Genomic DNA, 25,287 nt, shown 5'->3' on the forward strand with positions numbered 1-25,287 from the left:
TATCACTTGACTAATGTGCTTAAAGGAAAGCGATCTTGGAGTAACAAATCACACTGCTGCCGGGTCACGAAGAGCTCTCCAGCCCCATTATTTTCCAGTCAATGTGGCAGTGATGATGAAATTGGCATTAATTCAGCAAATTTGCGATCATCATTTATTTTAATTGGGTGGGGGGGGGGGCGGTGCCGAAGCTGTGCTAATTAACTCTTCACTATTTCAGTGAGGGGAGCACTAGTCCAGGTTTATTATTACTGAGATAGTTTGCAAAATGTTGTCTTTTTGATTATTTTTGTATACTTGAGGAAGTGTAAGTTAAATGTTAAATGAAATTTTCTGTAATAATCCTTTTGATATTGTCTACATTTTACTGTTAATCTGATTCATAAAATATGGTCTGATGGTATTTAGTTCTCTGCTATCCCATGACTAGGAGTGCATGAGAGCTTGTGTGAGTTACAGAAAAGTATTACAGTAACAAGCATTTCTATTAGACCCCTGGGTAATGTACGTTACCAGGTAGTGTGTGTATAAAGTCATTCCGCTATGTAGGGAGCAACCTGCTCTTTTATGGAAAATGATCTTCTGTCCTGAGCATGAGAAATTAGTGAGTAAAGCCTAAAAGGTAACAGCAGCTTTTATATAATGTTTTGTCGGAAACGTTGAGATCTACTTTGGGCAATGCTTGCCCATTGTTGTTGTGGAAAACAACTCCCCTGTTTTGTAGTGAATTGTCTGACATGAGCACTTGGCCCATCATCAAGGTGTTGATGCTAAGATCTTGCTGTTTTGGGAATTTGGACATAAATTGATCCATCCTAGTAATTTTTTTTGTACTAATGTAAATGATGAACATTAGTTCAGTGGAAGAATGAACAGTAGTTATTGTTGCATGATTGATGGCTTTAATTTGCATTGTTAATTCTGTTAATAGGACATGTTGGGCTTAACTAAACCAGTAGCTGCCCAAGTAGGTCGTGGACCTCAAGTTCAGCAGCCACCTCCATCCAACAGGTAAAATTGCATCTTAATTATATGACATTACTGTAGGAAAAATAACTTGTTTCATGAGAAAGCAAACTTTTTAATTGCCTCTGGAATATTTGAGTAAGGCCATTTCTTGCAGTAGCAGTACAAATATTAACACTTTTGATCATCATTGAATTAGTATCTGAGTGAAGAATTAACTTTAAAGTTAGAGGACTGTATTTTTATTTTAGGGAGGGTAATGAAAAAAATGTGTTTGGGAACTATTTTGATTTAACAGTGTGTAATGATGTAGCAGTTTTATATTTTGCATGATCAAAGTAACTGGTCCATTTCAAAAAAAGTGCAAGTCTAATTTCAAACAAAAGGTGCAGTATTTTGTTCCCAATAATGTCCATTATAATCCAAAAAGGGCAATTTTGTATATTTACTTTGCTATATTTTTAATTTTGCAGTTATAAGCATTTTAATAATGTTAAAAACATACCCAATGTGATGTTACAATTGTTGATGTGAAATCATTGGTACAGTAGGCTAGAGCACCTCCAAGATCTGATTTGAATCCAGCACAGGCAGGTAGGCTCTCCTCTTTCCTGGCTGTAAGGATTTTGCATGGTGTAAATTTGGATAATATCCATACAGTTCTGAGTGAGCATGGGCTTGCAGCACAAAACTATCCACAATTTGGCATAAATTGGAAATGTTATTCAGAACATTGGGATGGCTGATGTAGAGAACAATTCACTGGTTCTGATTCTAGTAGTTATTTCCTGTTCCTGTGGCTCTTTTGAAGTTATTTATAAAATTTAAATTATAGTGATTTAAGTATCAATTTAGCTGGGATTTGAACAATAAGTTTCAGTGAACACAAAAAATACAGAATTAGTTAATGTTAAATTCAACGTTTAATCTTTTAAATGTGAGATAAACTATTTTTAATTTTAAAAGATATTCAGGTGGTAAATAGAATGCCATTTTAAATCAAACAAGTGAGGAAAAGCATGTAGCTCGTGATTGAGTTGTGAAAATAAAAATACTATTTCAAAATTATTCTTCGAGTCCTATTAAATTGTAAACCATTTTGATCAATTTTTTTGAATTTTGCACCAGTCATGGTGTTAGTAAAGAGTGGATAACACATGGAACAGACTGCCCAAGCAGGCAGATACAATGGTAATATTTAAGGAAGAAATGGACAGATAGTTGAGGATTTTATTTTTTGGGATCAATCAGATGGACTGCAGGGCCTTTTCTGGTCCTGTACTTTCCTATGTTCCTATAGATGTTAATGTTGAAAAATGAAACAATTTTTATTTTAGACATCCAGTGACACTATCAAGTATTGTAAGATTATCTGCAAGGTAAATCTGCCCTAACCCCAACCGCAAATGAATTCACCACCCATCCCCACTCCATTGCACCACTATGATTTTTTTTCTATTTTCCACACCAAGACTTCCTGTGGCTTCTTTGACTGAGATTGCCACAATGGGGGCATTTTTGTGCTTTGGGCTCATTTTACCCTAGGACCTGGATTGAGACTGCCCATGCTTGTTTCACATATGACCCTTACAGCCAGCAGAGAGAGGAGACTTTCATCCCTTAGTCTGGATTGGATTTGAACCTGAGGTAAAAGGTCAGTGTCTAACCCACCACACACTTCAATCACCAATTGGGAACTCTATTAAGTGGGAAGGCTCTTCGTCAAGTTGAGGCAGTCTTCTCTTTAGTGTTTTGCTGCCACCTGGATTTAATGATGTGGAGATGCCGGTGATGGACTGGGGTTGACAATTGTAAACAATTTTACAACACCAAGTTATAGTCCAGCAATTTTATTTTAAATTCACAAGCTTTCGGAGGCTTCCTCCTGGATTTAAATGAAATAACTTTAAGCTCCAAAAATGGCAGCTTTCGAGTTGGTCACAGAGCTTGGAAAATTTAGAAATAAAGTGACTACGCATTTCATTGAAAATATTGTTGCTGTAAATTCCACTGTTTGAGCTGCTAATTTTGGCCTTTAAAATTCCTGGATAACAGTGGCCTTTTAAAAAAAAAATACATAGGATCACAAGGTTGTTCTGTGAGTATCCACAGAATAAGCTTTTTTTTAATTCATGCTTTGAGGTCACATAAGTATATAATGCAATATTGTAGATACTAATTTTGTGCATGGAGATCTCATAGAATCATAGAAAGTTACAGCACAGAAGGAGGCCATTTGGCCCATTGTGTCCGTGCTGGCCAAGAAAGAGCTATCCAGCTTATTCCCACTTTCCAGCACTTGGTCCGTAGCCCTGTAGGTTACGGCACTTCAAATGCACATCCAAGTACTTTTTAAATGAGTTGAGGGTTTCTGCCTCTACCACCCTTTCAGGCAATGAGCTCCAGTCCCCCAGCACCCTCTGCTCCGCTCCTCTCTAATCCTTCTACCAAATACTTTGAATCTATGCTCCCTGGTCACTGACCCCTCTGCTAAGGGAACTAGGTCCTCCCTGTCCACTCTATCTAGTACCATCATAATTTTGTATACCTCAATTAAACCTTCCCTCAGCCTCCTTTGTTCCAAAGAGAACAACCCCAGCCTATCCAATCTTCTCACAACCAAAATTCTCCAGCCCTGGCAACATCCTTTGTATATCTCCTCTGTATCCTCTCTAGTGCAATCACATCTTTCCTATAATGTAATGACCAGAACTGTATGCAGTACTCAAGCTGTGGCCTAACCAATGTTTTATACAGTCCTAGCATAACCTCCCTGCTATTATATTCTATGCCTCGGCTAATAAAGGAAAGTATCCCGTATGCCTTTTTAATCACTTTATCTACCTGTCCTGCTACCTTCAGGGATCTGTGGACATGTACTCCAAGATCCCTCTGTTCCTCGACCCCACTCAGTATCCTCCCATTTATTGTGTACTCCCTTTCCTTGTTTGCCCTCCAAATGCATTACCTCACACTTCTCTGGATTGAATTCCATTTGCTACTTTTCTGCCCACCTGACCAGTCCATTGATATCTTCCTGCAGTCTACAGCTTTCCTCCTCACTATCAACCACACGGCCAATTTTTGTATCATCTGCAAAAATCCAGATCTCTGGAATTAATTCTCTGTTCCAGCACAGATACATTTGCTTTTTTTAGATTTCAGATGTTTTAATTTTAAAAACATGCCCTCTTTGGGATCAGATCTAATTACTGGCCTTGCCTTTCTGAAATTTTCAATTTTTTTTTTCCTTGCAGTAAATTCTTTTATGGATATTGAGGTATGTTTTAGGATCATTCTTACTACAGAAAAAAAATCCATTGAGGGCATGGCTAATTTTATTAACATTTTCATGCAAAATGTTTTGATGTACAGCCAAGCCTATTTCTAATGAAAAAAAATGAATGAAAACATTGGTCCCATATTGTGATTGTGCTTACCTGTACACCGCACATTTGTTCTTGCTATGTGAACACACCAGGAAAAGTATGGAGAAAACAATTTGATCCATTGTTATAATATTTACAGTTTGCTGTTTTCTCTCGCTTTGCTCATTTCTTCAGTTTCATACCCTGTTTATTTGCTTTTTTTTTCATACTCATTTTATCTCTGCTCTTGCCACTGAGTTAATGTTTAGTACATGATTCTTTAAAGCCTGGGTCTTTGGAGAGTGATATGACTGCACAGCTATCCCATATTTGCCAGCGGATAATGCAGCTGGTCCTCCTGTAAACTAGCTGCGCTATGAACCTATTATTTGCGCAGCTGAACAGAATGATGGTGACAGCGTGGCCAATGTGCATTCATGAAGTTCTGTCATTATGATGTTACTAACATTAAACTCATCGCTGCCGCATCGGCTGACCCCAGGAAGAGATCTAGCAGTTGGGAACATGTTCAGGGCTAATAAATAAATAATTTCCGGTAGTTTCTGGCAGCTAAAGAAGAATATAAAAGCAGCTGATCCATCCTAAGCTGTTAGAAATAGAGATATGTAGGAAATCGTTTGTGTTCATTGTTTGGTGTATTTAGTAGCATTGCCCTCTTTATGTATGGGCAGTTCCCTTAAATTATGCTTTTTTAAAAAAAAAATTGCAATCAAATGTGTTGTGTGTGTTAGAAATTAAAAGTGCTCCTTCTGGGAGACTGAACAGCGATGAAGACATCAAACAAAGATGAGAGGGAATCACTTACAATATCAGCTAGCATGGGAGCCAGGACGAGAGGCTGGATGGTCAGCAGTTTAGTTGGAATGTGGTCAAAGAAGCAGGAGGTATGTCTCATGGACAAGATGTACTTGGTGAGGGAATGAGGGAAGATACTAGAGAAGGATGCGGTATTGGGGCTAGTGTAGGAGGGAGCCTCGTGGGAGGATTGGCGTGGTGGGCATGGGTAGGGAAGAAAAGTAGAGGCAGCTGAATGGATGGCCTCAATCTTAGTGACTTGGAAATCCATTACATAGAATGTACAACATGGAAACAAGCCATTCAGCCCAACAGGTCCAGGACGGTGTTTATGCTGCACACAAGCCTCCTCCTGCCCTTCTTCATCAAACCCCATCAACGTATCCTTCTATGGCTTTCTCCCTCGTGTTTATCTAGCTACCCCTTAAATGCATCTATGCTAGTTGCCTCAACTACTCCTTGTGGTAGTGAGTTCCACTTTCTGGGTAAAGAAGTTTCTTCTGCATTCCCTACTGGATTTATTAGTGACTATCTTATATTTATTGATCGGGTAGACGTAGAGAAGATGTTTCCACTTACAAGGAGACCATTAATAAACTTGCAGAATGGGCGAGTAATTAACAAATGAATTTCAGTACAGATAAGTGTGAGGTGGTACATTTTGGTAGGAAGAATAAGGAGCTGTTCTAGTCTCCATATTATAAAAATGACCTCCTTATTCTTCCTACCAAAATGTACCACCTCACACTTATCTGTATTGAAATTCATTTGTTAATTACACGCCCATTCTGCAAGTTTATTAATGGTCTCCTTGTAAGGGTAGACATAGAGAAGATGTTTCCACTATCAAACCCTTTCTTAATCATAAAAATCTTATCAGGACACCCTGCAGACTTCTCTTTTCTAGAGAAAGGAGCCCCAGCCTGTTCAATCTTTACTGATAGTTATGACCTCTTAGTTCTAGTCTCATCCTAGTAAATCTCTTTTGGTCCTTCTCCAGTGCCTCTATATCCTTTTTATAATATGGAGACTAGAACTGTTCACAGTACTTTTGAGTGTGGTCTAACCAAGATTCTATACATGTTTAACAACTTCCCTGCTTTTCAATACTATCCCTCCAGAAATGCACTCCAGTGCTTTGTTTGCTTTTGTTATGGCCTTTTTAACCTGCGTCACTACTTTTATTCATTGGTGTATCTTTACCCCCAGATTCCTCTACTCCATTTAGACTCTTTTATTTTACAAGGAGTAAAGTGACCTCCTTATTCTTCCTACCAAAATGTACCACCTCACACTTATCTGTATTGAAATTCATTTGTTAATTACATGCCCATTCTGCAAGTTTATTAATGTCTTACAGTATTTTGTCACATTCCTCATCAGTATTAACTATACCCCCCAATTTGGTGTCACCTGCAAATTTTGAAATTGTACTTCCGATTCCCGAGTCCAAATCGTTTATGTAAATAGTGAACAACAGTGGTCCCAGCACTGATCCTTGTGGAACACCACTTCTCACCTTTTGCCAGTCTGAGTAACCACCATTAAGCCCTACTTTCTGTTTTCTGTTTTGTAGCCACCTTGCTATTCATTCTGCTACACGTTGCCTGACTCCACATGCTCTGACCTTAGTCATAATTCTACTATACAGTACCTTATCGAAGACCTTTTGCAAATCCAAATATATTACATCTACTGCATTACCCTTGTCTACCCTTTCTGTTACTTCTTCAAAGAATTCAATAAGGTTGGTCAAGCATGGCCTTCCCTTTTGAAATCTATGTTTACTATTCTTTATATTTTTGGTTTCTAAATGTTTTTCTATTACATCTTTGAGTAAGGATTCCATTATCTTTCCTTTCACTGACGTTAAGCTAATTGGTCTATAGTTCCCTGGACTTGTTCTATCTCCCTTTTTAAATATAAGAATTACATTAATGACATGGAAGTCCATGAGCTCCTTTCACTTGTGGAGGTGAGGGTTGAGGGGGCAGGGACTTGAGATGGTTGGTAGTGGAGAAAAGGTGCCGGGGTTTATCTTTGCATTCCAGGATGATCCTGGAATAGTGGGCGGTTTTGGCAAAGGAGATTGAGGTTCGATAGTGCTTCATGTGTTCCAGCCAGATGTAGTGATGGATGGCTAAACTGGTTGTATGCCAGATAGGCTTAATTCTGCACCCCTTGGACTTAAAGGGGCAATATATAGAAGATTAAGGGTTGATAAAATAGATATGTTTAAGATGATTACAGGGTGTGATAGAGTAGGTATCTATTTCCTCTGGTGGGGGAGTCTAGAACAAGGGGGCATAATAAAATTAGAGCTAAGCCGTTCAGGCATGATTTCAGGAAGCACTTCTTCACACAAAGGATAGTGGAAATCTGGAACTCTTTCTCCAAAAAGCTGTTTTTCAAGGTGAGGGAGTGGTTGAGCAGATTAACAGCTGTAGAAGTATTCTGGTGAATGGAAGGCCAAAGACGAAGCAGTTGGGAGTTTTTAAGTGGAATTGTAAGTGACTTGGGGGGGGGGGGGGGGGGGAGAAGAGTATTTTCCAGGGACAAACACAGAAAGATGTGGGGTTGGAAGGGGTAAGGGGATGTGTGTAGTGAGAAATATAAGACAGTGGTCAGTGATGAGTTTGTGATCAGTACCATTGGAATGGAGAGGCCTTGCGAGATGGCAGCGTTGAGGAGGTGGCCGTGAACATGGCTAAGCAAATTTACATGGAGGGAGAGGTTTAAGGAGAATAGTGGTGAGATGAATTGGAGCTTGAAATCAGCGAAAATGAAGAATCACTCTAGGGGCTGAGAGGGGAAAGGAGGGAGGATATCTTGGGGAGGATATCTTGGCTAGTAACTTGGGATGTGCATGGGGCTGGGGGACAAGTAGAAAATCAGGAAAAAGGCTCCTCCGTAATCCTCATGATAACCAGCATTATAAAAATCTAAGTGCAAAAGCATATATTTTTGGGGGAAGCTGATGAATTTGTGCAATTTCAAATATATGGCTTCAAAATGGATATTTTTCCGACCGACTGTTACCTGTTAATTCTGAAGAGTTTTCTGGCTTTCTTTTATCACCACTAGAGTACGTTAGCTGAAAATCTGGAGACAAGTTCTGTATCTTTTTTTTCACCGTTTCAACCAGGTGGCCACTTTTTAAAATTGTTGTACTGTTCTGAATAATATCTAATTAACAGCATTTCCCATGCATTTTTAAAGAAGTAGTGTGTAGCAGGTAACCTCCCAATATCATCCTGTAACAAACCACTATCAGTAAATCTTTCCAAAACTCAGACTGTTGGCTAAATGGGCAAATGCCTTCCATCCCATAAATAAAATAATGACAAGATCTGAAAGTATTTTGTGCATTAAACATTATTTGGAGCTTAGAGTTTTTCTTTTAAGTCCTAGTAATTTCATATTTTATAAGTTTGTTAATCATTTTCTTATTTTGGCGTTGATCTGTTCATTCACTACTTTGGGAGGTGAATCTAACATCTGGTCCTGAAGTGCCTGAAATATTCCATTTTTTAAAATTTCACTCTTACAGATTTTTGCAACCTGTACAAAAAATTGACATGAACTTGACTGATCTTTTGGGAGAGTTGCAACGTGACCCTTGGCCTGTACCACAGGGAAAGAGACCACTGAGATCAACTGGAGTTGCTCTGTCCATTGCTGTTGGTCTATTAGAGGTATGGAACCCTTCTCCAAGAAATTCTATTTTATGTGTATTAAGTTTTCTAAATGGTGAGAAGCTAGGAACTATGGATGAGCAGAGAGATTTAGGGGTCCAAGTATAGAAATCACTAAAAGCTAGTGGAACAGGTACAAAACATAATTAAAAAGGCTAATGGAATGTTGGCCTTTATCTCAAGAGGTCTGGAACAAAGGGGTGGAAGTTGTGCTTCAGTTGTATGGAGCACTGGTTAGACCCCATCTGGAGTACTGCACTGAGTTCTGGGCACCACACCTCAGGAAGGATGTATTGACCTTGGAAGGGGTATAGCGCAGGTTCACCAGAATAATAGCTGGGCTTGGAGGGCTAAATTATGAAGACAGGTTGCATAGACTAACCTTGTATTCCCTTCAATATAGAAGAATAAGGGGTGATCTAACTGAAGTATTTAAGATGATGAAAGGAACTGATAGGGTAAATAGAGAGAAACTATTTCCTCTGGTGGGAGAGTCCAGAACAAGGGGGCATAACCTTAAAATTAGAGCTAGGCTGTTCAGGGGTGATGTCAAAAAGCACTTCTTCACACAGAGGGTAGTGGAAATCTGGAGGTCTCTCCCAAAAAGCTGTTGAGGCTGGGGGTCAATTGAAAATTTAAAAACTGAGATTGATAGATTTTTTGTTAGGCAAGGGTATTAAAGGTTATGGAACCAAGGTGGGTAGATAGAATTAAGATACAGATCAGCCATGATCTAATTCAATGGCGGAACAGGCTCAAGGGGATGAATGGCCTATTCCTGTTCCTATGTTAGCAAGAGAGCAGATGTACTGCCACACAAAATAAAGTAAGAGAAATACTAATTCAGTTGGACTTATTACAACTGTATTAATTTTCCCTATATGGTGGACCCTGCTAGAAGTATAACATGGACCTTTATATTGTTAACTACTTGGTGATTTGTCTAAATGCTAACATGTCAGTGTCTCCCCGCCACCCTTAGGTACTGAGTTCCTTCGGTTTGCTCATCTTTAAGAAATTGTGTATCATCTAAACAGTGTGAAAACCTCTTGTCCTCCACCTCCAAGTTAAATAACTAATTCAGTGGTGAGGAAGGACTGCCTATGATTCCTTTAAAACCCACTTAGAAATATGTGCAAATCACAAGGCCTCATTTCGCCACTTCTTTGCTGTATGTGTATGCTGCCTGAATGAGACGGCTTTCTGTTTTGACTTAGATTGCTCTTTCTGCTGAAGTTTTAGATTACTAGAGATCCAGCTAAAACTCCCATGGCGATTTTATTGTCTTTAATGTTGTGCATAGTCTGTTTTGTTTCTGGTTACTGGTCTTGTGCTTCATAATTTGTAAAGCTGTCTATTGGGTCTTCCAGCTACAGTCATGATTTGTGAATCTGGTGTCTGTCAGCTGTATGCAACCTTGAGTTTTCAGAGAATTCTGTAAATATAATGTTCACACCAGACCTGCAGCAAGTCAAGGGAGTTGCTATACCTTCACCTAGGAACAAAAATTGCTGCTGGTCAGGAGACGTTGGATGAATTTTGGGACCGAAGCAGTTCAAGCTCTGACCAGGATTTCTATCAGCAAGCCCATCAGTCTTCTGCCAACTCAACCATTGTTGTGAAGGTGTCCATCATTGTTTCAGAAGCTGCACTTGTGGAATTTGTTATTGCTGTTTTGAGGTAGTTCGGTGTGGAGTGTCATTGGCATTGTTTTTCTCTTCAGCCAAGCCTTCCTCTGGAGCTCAGGGGGTTGGATTGGGGTAGGGATCTTGCTGTGGAGTTAGATGGATTGAGCTGCAGGAATGCCAAGATAGTCTGATGTAACTCTAGATCCGAGCAGAACTGTTACTTTAACTCCTTAGATGGACGTATTCTCCACATTTTGTTTTGTGGATGAAAATCATATGCCACAGTAGGAGAATGCATTTTCTCACTGCCCATTGTATCCTGTTATGCTCCGTACAGACGGGGGAGCTACGAGGCCTGTTCTGGCCTTTGTGATCCTCAGGACGAAAGTCCCGGAATGTGTAGCAAGTATTTGTAGCCACAGTATCTTGTCATCCAGGGAGCTCTGGCTTTAGTTGCCCTACCTTTCTCCCTCGTGGGAATGTGCCTAGATTGTACCCGAACCATCTCATCTTTAAAAGGCCGCTCACTGTTCAATTACAGTTTTGCTTGCCAATCTTTGATTCCAGTTTCCCCGGCCAGATCTGTTCTAATCCCACTGAAATTGGCCCTCCTCCAATTGAGTATTTTTACTTTAGAGTGGCCCGTGTTCTTTTCCATTGCTATTCTATGATCGCTGTTCCCTAAATGTTCCCCCACTGACACTTGCTCCACTTGGCCCACCTCATTCTCTAGAACTAAGTCCAGCAATGCCTCCTTCCTCATTGGGCTGGAAACGTACTGGTCAAGAAAGTTATCCTGAATACATTTCAAAAATTCCTCCCCCTCTTTGCCCCTTTATTATTATCATCCAGTCTATATTAGGATAGATGAAGTCCCCCCCCCGTTATCACTACTCTACTCTATAGCTTTTGCACCTCTCTGTAATTTCCCTGCAAATTTGTTCCTCTATATCCTTGCCACTAGTTGGTGACCTATAGAATACCCCCAGTAGTGTAATGACACCTCTATTGTTTCTTAACTCTAACCTAATAGATTCTGTCCTTGACCCCTCCAGGACATCCCCTCTCTCCAGCACTGCAATATTCTCCCTAATCAATACTGCCACCCCCCCCCCCCTTCCTTTCCTTCCCTATCTTTCCAACACCTTGAAACCAGGAATATTTAGTACCCAATCCTGCCCATCTTTGAGCCAGGTCTCCGTTATCGCCATGACATCTTATTCCCATGTGGCTATTTGCACCTGCAGCTCACCAACCTTGTTTACCATGCTTTGTGTACTCTCTCTTAGTCTGATACCGTACTATTTCTTGCTCTAGTGCTATCTTTCTCTCCTGATCCTTTGTGCTCCGTGTTTCTCCTTTCCAATGCTACGTCCTGGTGCCCATCCCCCTGCCAAATTAGTTTAAATCCGCCCCCCCCACAGCATTAGCGAACCTCCCCGCGAGGACATTGGTCCCAGCTCCGTTGCCCTGTACAGGTCCCACCTTCCCTAGAACTGGTTCCAATGCCCCAGGAATCTAAAGCCCTCCCTCCTGCACCATCTCTCCAGCCACGCATTCATCTGCTCTGTCCTCCTGTTTCTATACTCACTAGTGCGTGGCAACGGGAGTAATCCGGAGATTACAAACTTTTTCAGGTCCTGCTTGTTAATCTCTTTCCTAACTCATTAAAAAATGCCTGCAAGACCTCATCCCTCTTAAAACTGATCTCTTTAACCAAACTTTTAGTCACCCCTACTAATTATCTCCTCCTTTGGCATGGTCAATATTTGTCTGATTACGCTTCTGTGAAGTGCCTTGGGAAGTTTTCCTATGTGAAAGGTGCTATATAAATGCAAATTGTTGTTACTGCAAAGCATTGCTTGATTTTGAATTTTAATTGTGTATTTCTATGCAAAAAACAGTGGTGCTGTAAGACCTGCAGAGGGAGAGCTTGAGCTTTGAAGAAATTAAAAACGGCCCAGTGGTTACAATGTTTGTAACGTAGGGGATTTTGCTATTTAGATAGCAATGGAAATCATCAATTGTAGAATTACAGCACAAAAGGAAGCTATTTGCTTTATCATACCTATGCCAGTGGCTCGCTCCTCTACTGGAGCTATCTACTGTAATCCCATTTCCCTGCACCTTTTTCATATTCTTCATTTTCAAATGTTTATCCAGTTTATTTTTAAATGGATGTAGTTTGTGCATCAACAGCCACTTATGATAAAGTAGTCAATTTTCTAATAGGCCTTATACAGCTAAGGCGAATGCTAACAGGATTAACTACAAACCTGAATTCTGGCACACTGATGGTATATCAGCCCACACTGCCAAAGTGCTGTTTTTACATAATTATTTATGAAGTAGTTATTATTGTTGTTATTAATGTGTGTGTCTTAAAGTATTTATAGCCAGCTACTGCAATTGTTTACAGTAGTTCAATTGATAACTGTTCTTAAACAATTGTAAACAATTTTACAACACCAAGTTATAGTCCAGCAATTTTATTTTAAATTCACAAGCTTTCGGAGGCTTCCTCCTTCGTCAGTGAACGATGTGAAAATGAAATCCTCGAAATGAAATCGCATTTATAATTCACAGAACAATGCTTGGTGATTACAGACAGTTTTTTCAACTGCCCGTTGCCAAGGCAATCAGTGTGCAGACAGACAGGTGTTACCTGCAAGGTCTCAGAATATACAAATCACCAAAAAAAACAACAAACAAAAAAAAACAGAGATGGAGAGGTAGAAACATAGAAAAGACAGCAACTGACCCGTTATATTAAAAACAGATAACATTTGTTCGCTGGTGGGGTAACGTGTAGCGTGACATGAACCCAAGATCCCGGTTGAGGCCGTCCTCATGGGTGCGGAACTTGGCTATCAATTTCTGCTCGACGATTTTGCGTTGTCGTGTGTCTCGAAGGCCACCTTGGAGTACGCATACCCGAAGGTCAGTGGGCAGTTGAAAAAACTGTCTGTAATCACCAAGCATTGTTCTGTGAATTATAAATGCGATTTCATTTCGAGGATTTCATTTTCACATCGTTCACCTGACGAAGGAGGAAGCCTCCGAAAGCTTGTGAATTTAAAATAAAATTGCTGGACTATAACTTGGTGTTGTAAAATTGTTTACAATTGTCAACCCCAGTCCATCACCAGCATCTCCACATCATGTTCTTAAACAGTTATAGGAACCCATTTCAGACACTTGGCTTCCATTTTTGCATACTTGTTTCCTCATTTTCAGTACTTTTTTGCATTCAAGCATTTTACCGCATCACTTACTTCTGTGAGGCTTTTTAAATTGACATTCCTGGTTGATGTTTACTTTGCTGTCTGACTTAAAACAATACTGCAGTCGCACTGTGAATATTAAAAGATTCCGTTATTTGCTTGTAATTTTGATTGCATTGGACACAGTTAACAATACTGTCAGCAGTATGATTGTTAATAGATGTTTCCGTGAGTATTTGGACTGACAATTTTTTTTAACAGCTGGTTATCTGCTTCCAAGCTGACACTCGGCAGCATTCTGAATTGAAAGTGAATATTCAAGCTGTCTGTATTAACGCTACTGACTGAGTTGTATTAATTTACATGGAATATTATTACAAACATTGTCTGTTTCTAGATATCTTTAAATTCACAATAGTGATTTTCTGACAATGATATACAGAAATCTGATACTCAGTATACAGTGCAACATAGGAACAGAAGTAGGCCATTTAGCACCTGGAGTCTTTTCTGCCATTTAATGAGATCCTGGGCGATCAGTACCTCCAATCCGTTTACCCATCTTTGTTCCATATCCTTTGATACCCTGACCGAGCAAAAAAATCTTATCTCAGTCTTCAAAATTTCAATTGACTCACCATCCACAGCCTTTTGGAGAGCGAGTTCCAGATTTCTACTACCCTTTGTGTGAAAAGGTGCTTCCTGATTTCACTCCTAAATGGCACTCTTAAAACTCTAATTTAAGATTATTTCCTTTTGTTCTGAATTTCCCCAACAGAGGAAATAGTTTCTCTGGATCTACTCTATTGAATCCCTTTATCGTTTTAGTCACCTCAATTGGATCACCCCTCAACCTTCTAAACTCAAGGGAATACAAGCCAAGTTTATGTAACCTGCCCTCATAATTTAACCCTTTAAGCCCTGGTATCATTCTGGTGAATCTGCACTGTACCCCTTCCAAGGTCATTATATCTTTCTTGAAGTTTGGTGCCCAAAGCTGAACACAGTACGCTAGAATGAGGGTCTGACCAAGGCTCTGTACTTACTCACTTTTGTATTCCAAATCCCTTGAGGTAAAGGCGAACATTCCATTAGTCTGTTTGATTACTTTCTGTACCTGTGCACTAGCTTTTATTGATTTTTGTACATGGACATTTAAATCTCTTTGCTCCTCCACAACTCCTAGTCTCTCAGCATTAAAAAAAAACAAGCCTTTCTTTAATTTAATCCTAAAACTTAGTCTTAATAACCCCAGTAGTCAGCTCTGTTAAAACTGACTTTACCACACTTTTTTGTTCTCTAGTGTAAAGTTTAGACTTTATTCAGGGAAACCTATTGAATTCCCAATAATATTGCAGGTATTCAAAATCTGCATTTATTTCAAATAATTCAAGGTTGTATGAAGTATATAAATTGTAGATTTTCTAGAAAAACCTTACCTAAATGAGTGTAAATATTCAGGATTTTAATGGAATTTTACCATGGTTGAAGTTATATCATTTGTGATGCCGTATAGAAGTAATAACTTAGTGCCATGTTGTACAGTAGTGCTTTTGGTTAATTTCTTGACTAGCTCTGTGTTCTCTTGTGTTTTCCATCTGATTTTCCTTCTTTTAAAACAGTGCACTTTCCCCAACACTGGAGGTCGCATTATGTTGTTCATTGGGGGACCAGCCACACAGGGACCTGGAATGGTTGTGGGTGATGATCTAAAGACACCTATCAGGTCTTGGCATGATATTGAGAAAGACAACATTAAATATATGAAGAAAGCAATGAAGGTAAATATTATAAATATAGTTTCCTAAATGGACTGGTAGATACAATTTAGCAGCTATCCACCAAGTGCATATCCATTTTTTTTTTAAAAAGCAGGATAAGACTATTCATAAATAAGATTCCTGGTGATGTTCCAGGTGACAGTTCTGTCTTTTAATTATTATGTAGGCAGAATTTAAGCTTTAAGAAATAATCTTTTATTTCTTCTCTTTTATTAAGTGTGCTGCTGTCACCAGTGTTCAAGTGCATCAATGCAAATAGGTTAAGACGTCACCTCCAACACCTCTCCGCAAATGGGAAATCAATGCCCACCCCCGTCTGAGCAGAGATTGTGGACCCTACTAAGCATTACCCCCCACTGATCAAAATAGCAAGGAACAACCCCTCGACAGTGAGCAGAAATCAAGGTGCCCACACCCACCACTAAGGTTACCAACTCTGGTTGGAGGCATTCCTGGAGGTTTAATCATGTGATGTTCTGATCATGTGCTGTCAGATCATGTGCCATTGGGTAACATGAGATTTGATCACATGACTTCTAATGTTATTGGATTTACCTTTTATAAAGGTTGGGTTCCCTGTAGTTGAGAATCTTTATTTGTGGTTTCGCGTCAGCAGCTGTTGTGTGAGAAGTTCCAAAAACCAGCAGGTCACTCGAGCAGCCGAAGAGGGGAACCCAAGCATGGGGAAATCATTCTCTCCATCTCTCTCCCCCTAGTCCCCAGTCTCCACCTCTTCCCCAAGCCCCTATCACCCAGTCTCCACCTCTCTTTCCCCCCCCCCCCCCAGTCTCCACCTCTCTTCCACCCCCTCCCCAGTCTCCACCTCTCCCCCTCCCTCCAACACTTGAGCCCCCTGCGATTTCAGGGCGCCCTCACCCCGCGATTCCCGGACTTCCCCGGCACAGAGCAGCAGCTGGTGACGAGCTCCAGGAAAGGACGGATATTTATTCTGGTTAAAATGAATGTGGTTTAACCTCGTTCTGACTCCCGATGCCAGCCTATTACATGTGTGTCAGTCATTATTATATACGGTACCTCAAATAAGTGTCTGTTTTTCATGTGGACGCACTGTCGCAGGAAATTTAAATCGCTCATCTCCCCGGCTGCTGGAGGCAACACTCGGTTAGGAATCCCTGATTCCGGGAAACTCCTGGTCATTCCGGGAAGGTTGAGAACCTACACATCACTCATGCACCAGCAGAAATCCCTTCATCAACACCATCCCCCAACTGTGCAGAAATACAGCCATCAATGCCCACTGAGCAGAAACAAGCACACCAACCTCTTCCCCACTCACCAGGAATAAGGCCACAACCAACCCTCACTGAGCTGAAATAAATATAACTCCACATTTGAGTAGAAATCAGTATAAAAACTACCCACCCTGAGAGGTCTGACACTGCCCCCCCCCCCCCCCCCCCCCCCAGAAATGCTGCCAGTACACTACTTCACTCAACGGAAACTGTACTACAAACCCCATAATGTTAACCAAAGGTATTAAGGGCATATGGAGTTAGGTCACAGATCAGCAATGATCTCATTGACTGGCAGAACGGGCTCGAGGGGCTAAATGGCCTACGCCTGTTCCTATAATGCCCCTCACTTAGTGGAAATTCAACTAAACCCTGCTCCCTCTTCTGAGAGCAAACTCAGGACTTCCCCACCCCTGCCCCAATGAAGACAAACCTGCCTTTCACTCCATCCTCACTCAGGGCAAAGACAACCTTCTTCCATCCCATTGAAGAAAAATCAAGCCATCCCGCTTTTCCTTCCCCCGACAATGAAATTGAAGCTTGCCCTCCCGCAAGCTATTACTATTTCTCTCTCCGTGAGCAGTGTTTGCCCGCACCCGTTGAGAAGGAAATTTCCCTCCACCAACTGAGAAACAACTTGAGCCTTTTCTCATCCAGAACAAAACACAGCACCACACCCCATTCTCAGTCAAAAACTTGCACTCTAATGGTTTCCCCACCAACGGAGATGGAATTGGGCACTGGCTGAGCGCAGCTCACCCTCCCATTTGAGATGAAAACTGATCCTAGCCCAGTGCCACCCACTGTTGCTCCCCTCTCTTCCACCCCATGCCGCTGTTCTCCCCTTCCCTCTCCACATGCGTGCCCCCTACCCTTTCCTCTTTGCCTCCCCCTCTTTGTCCTCTTTCTATCTGTTTCCCCACCCCCTCTCCTTCCTCCTCCCTATCAATTGTCCCCATCTCTCGCCCCTCACTCCTCTTCGTTCTACCCCTCTACTTCGCTCCTCATCCCTCTCCACCTTCCCTCTCCCCCTCACCATTCCCAACTCCTCCCTCCCCATCTCACCCCTCCCTAGGTCCTGCTCTCCTCCCCCACATTAGCAATTTTATACACGCACGCACGCACACATTTCAAGGTTTTTAAAGCAAAATAGTGGAAAACATTGTCGGGTGCGGCACTACATTTGAAACTGGTTCAACAATAATAAAAAAAATGTATGTTAGAGAGAAAAGTTGTTAGTTGGTCCAAACAGCAGCGTGTTCTTCTTCCTGTGCATGTACTCATTTTCTCCACTCATTCATGTTCATGAGTCCCTTTTCATCTTGCATTATTAATAAATAAGGTGGAGGAAACAACAGATTCTGATTAGTTTATGATGTCATCTAAGCGCTTGAATGTGTTACTTCCTTGTAGTATAATCCCAACCATCTTTTACTCTGTATTGTAGATATACTGGCATTTAGTTATGTCTAAAGTACAGCCTTTTCAAATGACTGTGTATACTATACCATAATTCAGTAATATAGTAACTTTTAGCATCAAATTTGACAGAACTGTTTTGATAGAAAAGATAAGTAATACTAATCAATATTTTTGTGCCAAGCTTAGTATGTGTAGGAGACTTTGAGTTGGTTTAATATTTGTCAATATTTTATCCTTCTCTCTTAATGTAGCACTATGAAGCCTTGTCAAATCGAGCAGCAGCAAATGGCCATGTCGTTGATATCTATGCTTGTGCATTGGATCAGACTGGGCTCAATGAAATGAAGTGCTGCCCAAATCATACAGGGTGAGTACAAATTACGTGGCATATTCCAATCACAATACTATACCTACAGTGCCAAAGTTTAAATCTTAGTGGATAAAATGTGAAGGCTGCAAAATTAGAAGTGTAGTGAATAAAATCTGTTAATTTTTCTTGAATATGCGTTTGGGCTAGGTTAGCCCAATCAAATTTGATGCATTACAACTCTCCAAGCAAAATCTGTCTTATCTCAAGTCACTGTTCTACTTTTCCTTTCAATTTTTGTTGGGTAAGAAATAAGATTTTTTTGGAGTGAAAAGAAATTAGCTAAGATTCTCAGGAAAAATGTTAAATTCCTACCAAAACATTTCTCCTCTAGTTATTTTCTGTTTAAACTTGTCCTTCCAGTGCAATCTAGTGACATCTGTTCTGCTTCTAGAGTTTTCTAAAGGTTTGATGCTTTAGTATTGTATGGTACAGATGATTGTTCTGTTACAGATTTAGGCAATTGGAAAAAATGTAAAAGGTTTGCAGCAGTTCTGTTTTATGACTTTACTGGGTTAAGTGGATGCCTGATGCTCTGCTTTCAGACTTTATGTAAATCTTACCATGTTCCTTTTAAGGGTTCAAATTTTATGACACATTTTTGCTTAAGCAGACTTGTGTGTTTTTTTCTTTTTTCTGTATGCGAATCTTGCAGATTAGGGTGCGTCTTTAAAACAATAAAAAGCAGCCCACTTGATTGGCACCCCATCTGTCATCTTAAACATTCACCCCCTTCACCACCGGCGCACCGTGGCTGCAGTGTGTATCATCTACACGATACACTGCAGCAACTCGCCAAGGCTTCTTTGACAGTACCTCCCAAACCTGCGACCTCCACCACTTAGAACATCAAGGGCAGCAGGCGCATGGGAACACCACCACCTGCACATTCCCCTCCAAGTCACACACCATCCTGACCTGGAAATATATTGCCGTTCCTTTATCATCGCTGGGTCAAAATCCTGGAACTCCCTACCTAATAACACTGTAGAGTATCTGCACCACACGGACTACAACGGTTCAAGAAGGCGGCTCACCACCACCTTCTCAAGGGCAATTAGGGATGGGCAACACCTACATCCCATGAATGAATAATAACATTTCTTTTTTTAAAATAGCCTGTAAATTTAATATGAGATTGAAGTTTGATAGGATTATTATTGAGCTGGTAATCTGAAATTAGCTATCACCATGTGATTAGTATCGTGGATTAATCTCAAATGAAGTATTACAGGTTTTTCATTTTCAAACCAACCTGTTTTTAAAGATGTACCCTTCAAACTTAGTTTTGAATTTTGTTTGTTTGGAAAAACAAAGCATCTTAGTTGTTGTTAGTTGCATCTTAGAAGATAAGCTCTCAGGTACCTGATGATGACATTCTTGATCTCACATTTCAAAGTTTGCTTCGGGTAATTGTAATTTTTTTTCATGCCTGATCTATTGCAGAAGTTCCTAACCTCTTGGTGCTCCCCTCAAGGTGTGATTGGAGCACATGGTTTGTGTTTCCCTTGGTATTATATTTCTGCAGATGTACCATCTAATCTTGGAAAATTGTATTAATTACAGTGTTTTGCATGTTACTGTGCTAGATTTTGTTTCAAATTATTTGGATATTTAATGCTTCCTAGAAAATAAAACCATGCCTAGGCCCTAAGTTCTGGAATTCCTTCCCAAAACCTCTCTACCTCTCCTCCTTTTAAGACGCTCCTTAAAACCTACCTCTTTGACCTGTCCTAATGTCTCCTTATGGGTTTGATGTCAAATTTTGTTTGATAACGCTCCTGTGAAGCGCCTTGGGACCTTTTGCTACATTGAAGGCGCTATATAAATGCAAGTTGTTGTTGTTAATGGGGTGAAAAAAATGGCAGAGATTATAAATTGCAAGTTTAACTCGAAGGACTTAATTTCCTCCATGATATTTTGTTGAATCGAGATGCTGAATATTTTGAACACGTGGAATAAGTTTGTTTTGCTGCAGATCTGGTTACCTTGATGGAGCCTGTCAGGTTTTTTAAACCTGTAAAATTCTTAAATCCATGTGGATGCTTTCGTTTGTATAGATTTGTTTTATTTTTTTTTTAAATAACAGCCCCTCTGCTCCTTGCCTCTCAGTCTTATTGTTAACCTCTGTGATTGTTCACTGGTTCAGCCTGTGGCTATCATGAATGTAGCTTCTTGCTCAACCCAAAAGATGATTTAAAGCAATGCAAGAGCAGGCCCCGTGGTTTAATTTCTTTGCTTCCCTCCATTATAAAAGATGCCCACTGGAACAAGCTAGAGCTTGAATACCAACATGGCTCCTGGAGTAACCTTAAGCATCGATGCCACTAGAGAGTGGGATTTGAACTCTGACCTCCCAGATGACCGTCCCCTCATATCAGTTTGGTTGCTAACTACAGCATGTATCTGATTTTACAATCTTCCTTTTAAAAATTATGTATTTTTCTCCCATCTCATTTGAGGAAGAAGCCAGTGTTTGTTGTAACTTTTCTCCCTATCTTTTCTTCAGGGGTTACATGGTGATGGGGGACTCATTCAACACGTCTCTATTTAAGCAAACCTTTCAGCGAGTGTTTACTAAGGATATTCAGGGACAATTTAAAATGGCTTTTGGAGGCACACTAGAAATTAAGGTAATAGTAGAATTATCTCACCATAATCTGTTTTATTACTACAAACTGTGTTTGGAGGCTGCATTCCTGAATTCTCAAGGTTTCTGGAAATCAAAGTAACATATCATATCAGATCACCTCGAAAGTTCTTATATTCTACTACTGGAATGCAAAATTAAATCCCTTTTTAGTCCATCAGTTGATAAACACAAAATTAAATTACCAAGAAATGTTATGCTTGGATCAGAATTTCTACCATAATGTGAATTGCTAGGAATGGCACAATGAAATGGAACTAGATCTTTTTGAGCCTGGCTATTTGCTGGCCTAGAGTTTGGTTTAAACTAATATAGTTGCAAGCATATGATAATTTTGCGTAAGACAGAAGGAGCATATTTTTGTGATCCATGCATATCCTTTGGTTCTAAGCTTTTTGTAACAGGAATTATTATTATGTTTTTGTATCACTAGCCAACTCGGGGAGAGTGTTTATTCTTTAATTAAGAATGTTGCAGATTGGACAGTAAACACCTGTGTTCCAAATGAACACTCCCAGCCTTGTTTTGTACACACAGGCTTTAGCTTTAGGAAATAAAACCAAGACATCATTTACCAAATCTTACATTTTTTCAACAAAATGTTGGATGATCACATTAAATTTGATGTCTTAGAACATTTTAGCAGGGTAACTTATATCAAAAACTGTGATAAAATTAGTATTAATGTCCAAATAGCTTTTGAGAATTTAAAATGTCTGTAAAATGAACTCCAGCAGTAAGCCCCTGTTGCATTTTTTTCAAGACTAGTTTGTTCTATTCCTGTGGCAGCTAGTTTATATAATTGTGAATAAGAATGTGAAATTGACCACACAAAATGATGTATGCAATGTAGTTATACTTCCAAATTTTATGGATAATTTTTAAATCAAAAATCTAAATCAGTTTTGCTTAAAATCCTGAGTCTGAAACATACAATATTATACACTTACAATAATTGCAATATCCTCCTCAATTCTGCAAGTGATGGTGTAAATCTTTATACAGAATGATGTACCAGAAGTTAGTAGAATTGTCGATACATATTTTAAAATCTAAACATTTTACGATATTTTGCTTATCACATATGGTTGTACACGGGATAGTATTGAATGGAATAATATAATTTGGCATTCTTCTTTTGAAATTGGACTTTAAAAGTTTATTTTTAATCAAAGATGAATGCCAGTTTCAGTGTTTCACAGGAAGAATGATTACGTAAATATGTATCCTAAATGCTCTAAGCTGAGCCTCAAAACTGTTTGTAAAAAAAATGTTCAAACCCTAGTATGTGTTGATGGTGTATAATTTTTAAAATTTAATTTCTTCCAAAGACATCAAGGGAAATAAAGATTTCTGGTGCCATTGGACCCTGCATATCACTTTGTGCTAAAGGACCTTGTGTGTCAGAAAATGTGAGTTGTCTTGCGTTTCTATCAATTTTTAATTTAAGGATGATGTTACAAAAGACTAGGACCAATTGTGTAGTTCTCCAAATAAATTGCAGCAAGGCATCACCTGTGGTTAGACATAAAACAATTTTATTCCTCTTTCATACTAAAATTCATTTTTCATTTTCACATCGTTCACCTGACGAAGGAGGAAGCCTCCGAAAGCTTGTGAATTTAAAATAAAATTGCTGGACTATAACTTGGTGTTGTAAAATTGTTTACAATACTAAAATATGAAACTGGCACTATAAAGGCAGTGGATTTAGCCCTACTGCAATAAAAGGAATACTATTTTTAAAACAAGTTCGTTCTGGGCTTCTAGAAAGGGAAAAGTCAGTTCAAAAACAAGAATACCAAATTGGATTTATGGCAGATTTTGGAAGATGAGAAGTGACCCAGCTAAAGTGAGGCAGAAGGAGAAATTTGGTGCACAGGACTGTAGAATAAGAGGGATGTTTTTTGAAAAAAGAGATTGCAAAAGTACAGAATATATACATTCTATTTTGTTTTAAAAAAGGAAGAAACTACTGGTCATTTTAGGGTGCTATGAGTAGATACATTTGTTAGAAACTAATTAAAATTGAAGAGGGCCTATTAGGACTATGAGGAGAATAATAATGAAAAAAGCTAAAGGAGAATATGAAACTAAGAAAAGAAGTTAAGGGCAAGATAAGGAAAGCTAAGAGGGAATATGAGGTAAGAAATAAAAGAAAATTCAAAATAAAAATCAGTGTATCAGTAAAGAGGAGAATTATTAAAAGTGAGGTAGGACCCCGAGAGGAAAGTTTCGTCAATTTGTAGAGGATGATCAAGCCAATGGAATACATCCTAGGGTCCTGAGGGAGGAAATTGCCGAGGCCCTAAAATTATATTTCAGGGTACTATTGAGTGTGAATATGTGCTGGAGGACTGGAGAGTGGCCAATGTAGAACGCATTTTTTCCAAAAGGGGGAGACAGAGCTAATCTGAGTAATTACAGACAAGTTAGTTTAACATCTGTGGTAGGGCAAACTTTAGAGTTTTTAGTTAAGGATGAAATTACCATGTATGTAGATAGAGAATGTGGTTAGAAGTAGCCAGCACCAATTTCAAAAGTGACGATCATGTTTGACAAACTTCACAGAATTCTTTGGAGAGGTAACAGATGTGGTAGATGGGGGAAATGCAGTGTGTGTGGTGTACATAGATGTTAGGAGAGCACAAGTTACAACATGGGAGATTACTAGAGAAGATTAAGAAATATGGAATGAGTTGAAATAGAGCAAACTGGATTAAAAATTGGTTAGAAGGGAGTAAACAGAGACTAGGGGCTCGTGTTTTTTTTTGGACGTCCAAGCCGGCGGGTTCGTGGCGGGGGGCTCCAAATATCGGGGGTACCCGGGGCGGGTCTGGAGCCCGGCTCCAACCCGCCCACTTCCGGGTTCCTCTGACGGGCTTAGATGCGCGCGCAGCCCCCACATGCGGGACTCCCACCGGCAATTAAAGCCGGCGGGATCCCACTTAAGGTAATTAATTACATAGTTCAGGTTGTTAGCAGACCTGATTTGTAGGATATTTTAAGAGGGTTGGGATTTTCATCTCAACTGAGCGTGTTTCCCCTACTGGGGGAAACACTCCCAGTTGAAATGGCCGTGTTGCAGCCACCAGCCTGTGGCAGCTGCAAAGGTCCATTTGACAGGTGTGGTGGTGGGGGGGTGGCGGGGGTGGGTGGAGAACCTCACTCGTTGCAGGAGGCCACTCTGTCACTTTGGACAAAGTTTGGCCTAACACTAAAATTCACCAACTTGGAACCTCAACCCTGGTGTGCAGACACATTTACCTACCTTGCGGACCCCCTCAAACGTACATCTTCCGGATGGGGGCCACCATAGCTGCAGTCATGACCTCCTCGGAGGACAAACAGCATCACCAGCCTCGCTGGCCACGCCGTCCACCTCTGACACGTGGAGCTCCACAACACAGTGCTGTGATACATCCACCTGCACAGCAGGAGGGAGGTCAACTGCAGAGAGAGATGCGTCGCAGAAGGCACTACCCTCGCCACAGGGTCTACAGTCCAAGGCTCAGCTTCCTGGACCTCTCTGAGCAGTCGTGCACACGGAGGCTCAGAGTCACTCGACATGTAGTCATGGACATCTGCAGTCTCCTTGATGCCAAGCTGCTCCCAGCTGGCCCGAGCACCATCTTCTTACCTGTCGCTGTCAAAGTCACCACTGCCCTCAACAACTTCTCCTCCGCATCCTTCCAGGATGACACCGGGGACATCACTGACGTCTGCATAAAAGAGCCCTGCAAATACACCTACACCCACTCTGCAGTGACACAATGGGTGGCATCGGTTGTGGGTCTTCATGGTGATCCTCAGGAAAGGGCATTATTGCACAAACCAGACAAGATTTGCAAAGATGTGGCAGTAGTGGTGCCAATATAATATGTAATGTGAGTTGATCAGAAATTAAATATAAGTAAAAACCATGACAAACCCTCAAACACCCTTGTGCATCCCCTTCATGCTCACGACATGTTAGCCTTATGCTTCCTACTACACATGCGTGATGCATACCCTGTGGCTGCAGCACAGGTAGTGGCAGGTTGGGTGAGGCTGACCGTGAAAGAGATGCATCAGAGGGTGAGTATGAGACAGAGCCATGAGATTGTCTGAAGATTGA

At 40.3% G+C, this 25,287-nt stretch overlaps 1 protein-coding gene across 2 annotated transcripts in view; it reads left to right on the top strand.

Moving 5' to 3' along the window:
• The window catches only part of sec23a (Sec23 homolog A, coat complex II component), a 79,355-nt gene that overhangs the window by 25,980 nt on the left and 28,088 nt on the right, over nt 1-25,287 (top strand). For both annotated transcript variants that reach the window (XM_067991448.1, XM_067991447.1), the window contains exons 6-11: nt 932-1,011; nt 8,701-8,845; nt 15,320-15,478; nt 18,405-18,520; nt 21,030-21,153; nt 22,502-22,582. In XM_067991448.1, coding sequence (XP_067847549.1) covers nt 932-1,011; nt 8,701-8,845; nt 15,320-15,478; nt 18,405-18,520; nt 21,030-21,153; nt 22,502-22,582 — 705 coding nt within the window. The remainder of the gene's footprint in view (nt 1-931; nt 1,012-8,700; nt 8,846-15,319; nt 15,479-18,404; nt 18,521-21,029; nt 21,154-22,501; nt 22,583-25,287) is intronic.

This window comes from Heptranchias perlo, chromosome 10 (assembly GCF_035084215.1).
Source record: "Heptranchias perlo isolate sHepPer1 chromosome 10, sHepPer1.hap1, whole genome shotgun sequence".
Classification (NCBI taxonomy): Eukaryota; Metazoa; Chordata; class Chondrichthyes; order Hexanchiformes; family Hexanchidae; genus Heptranchias; species Heptranchias perlo.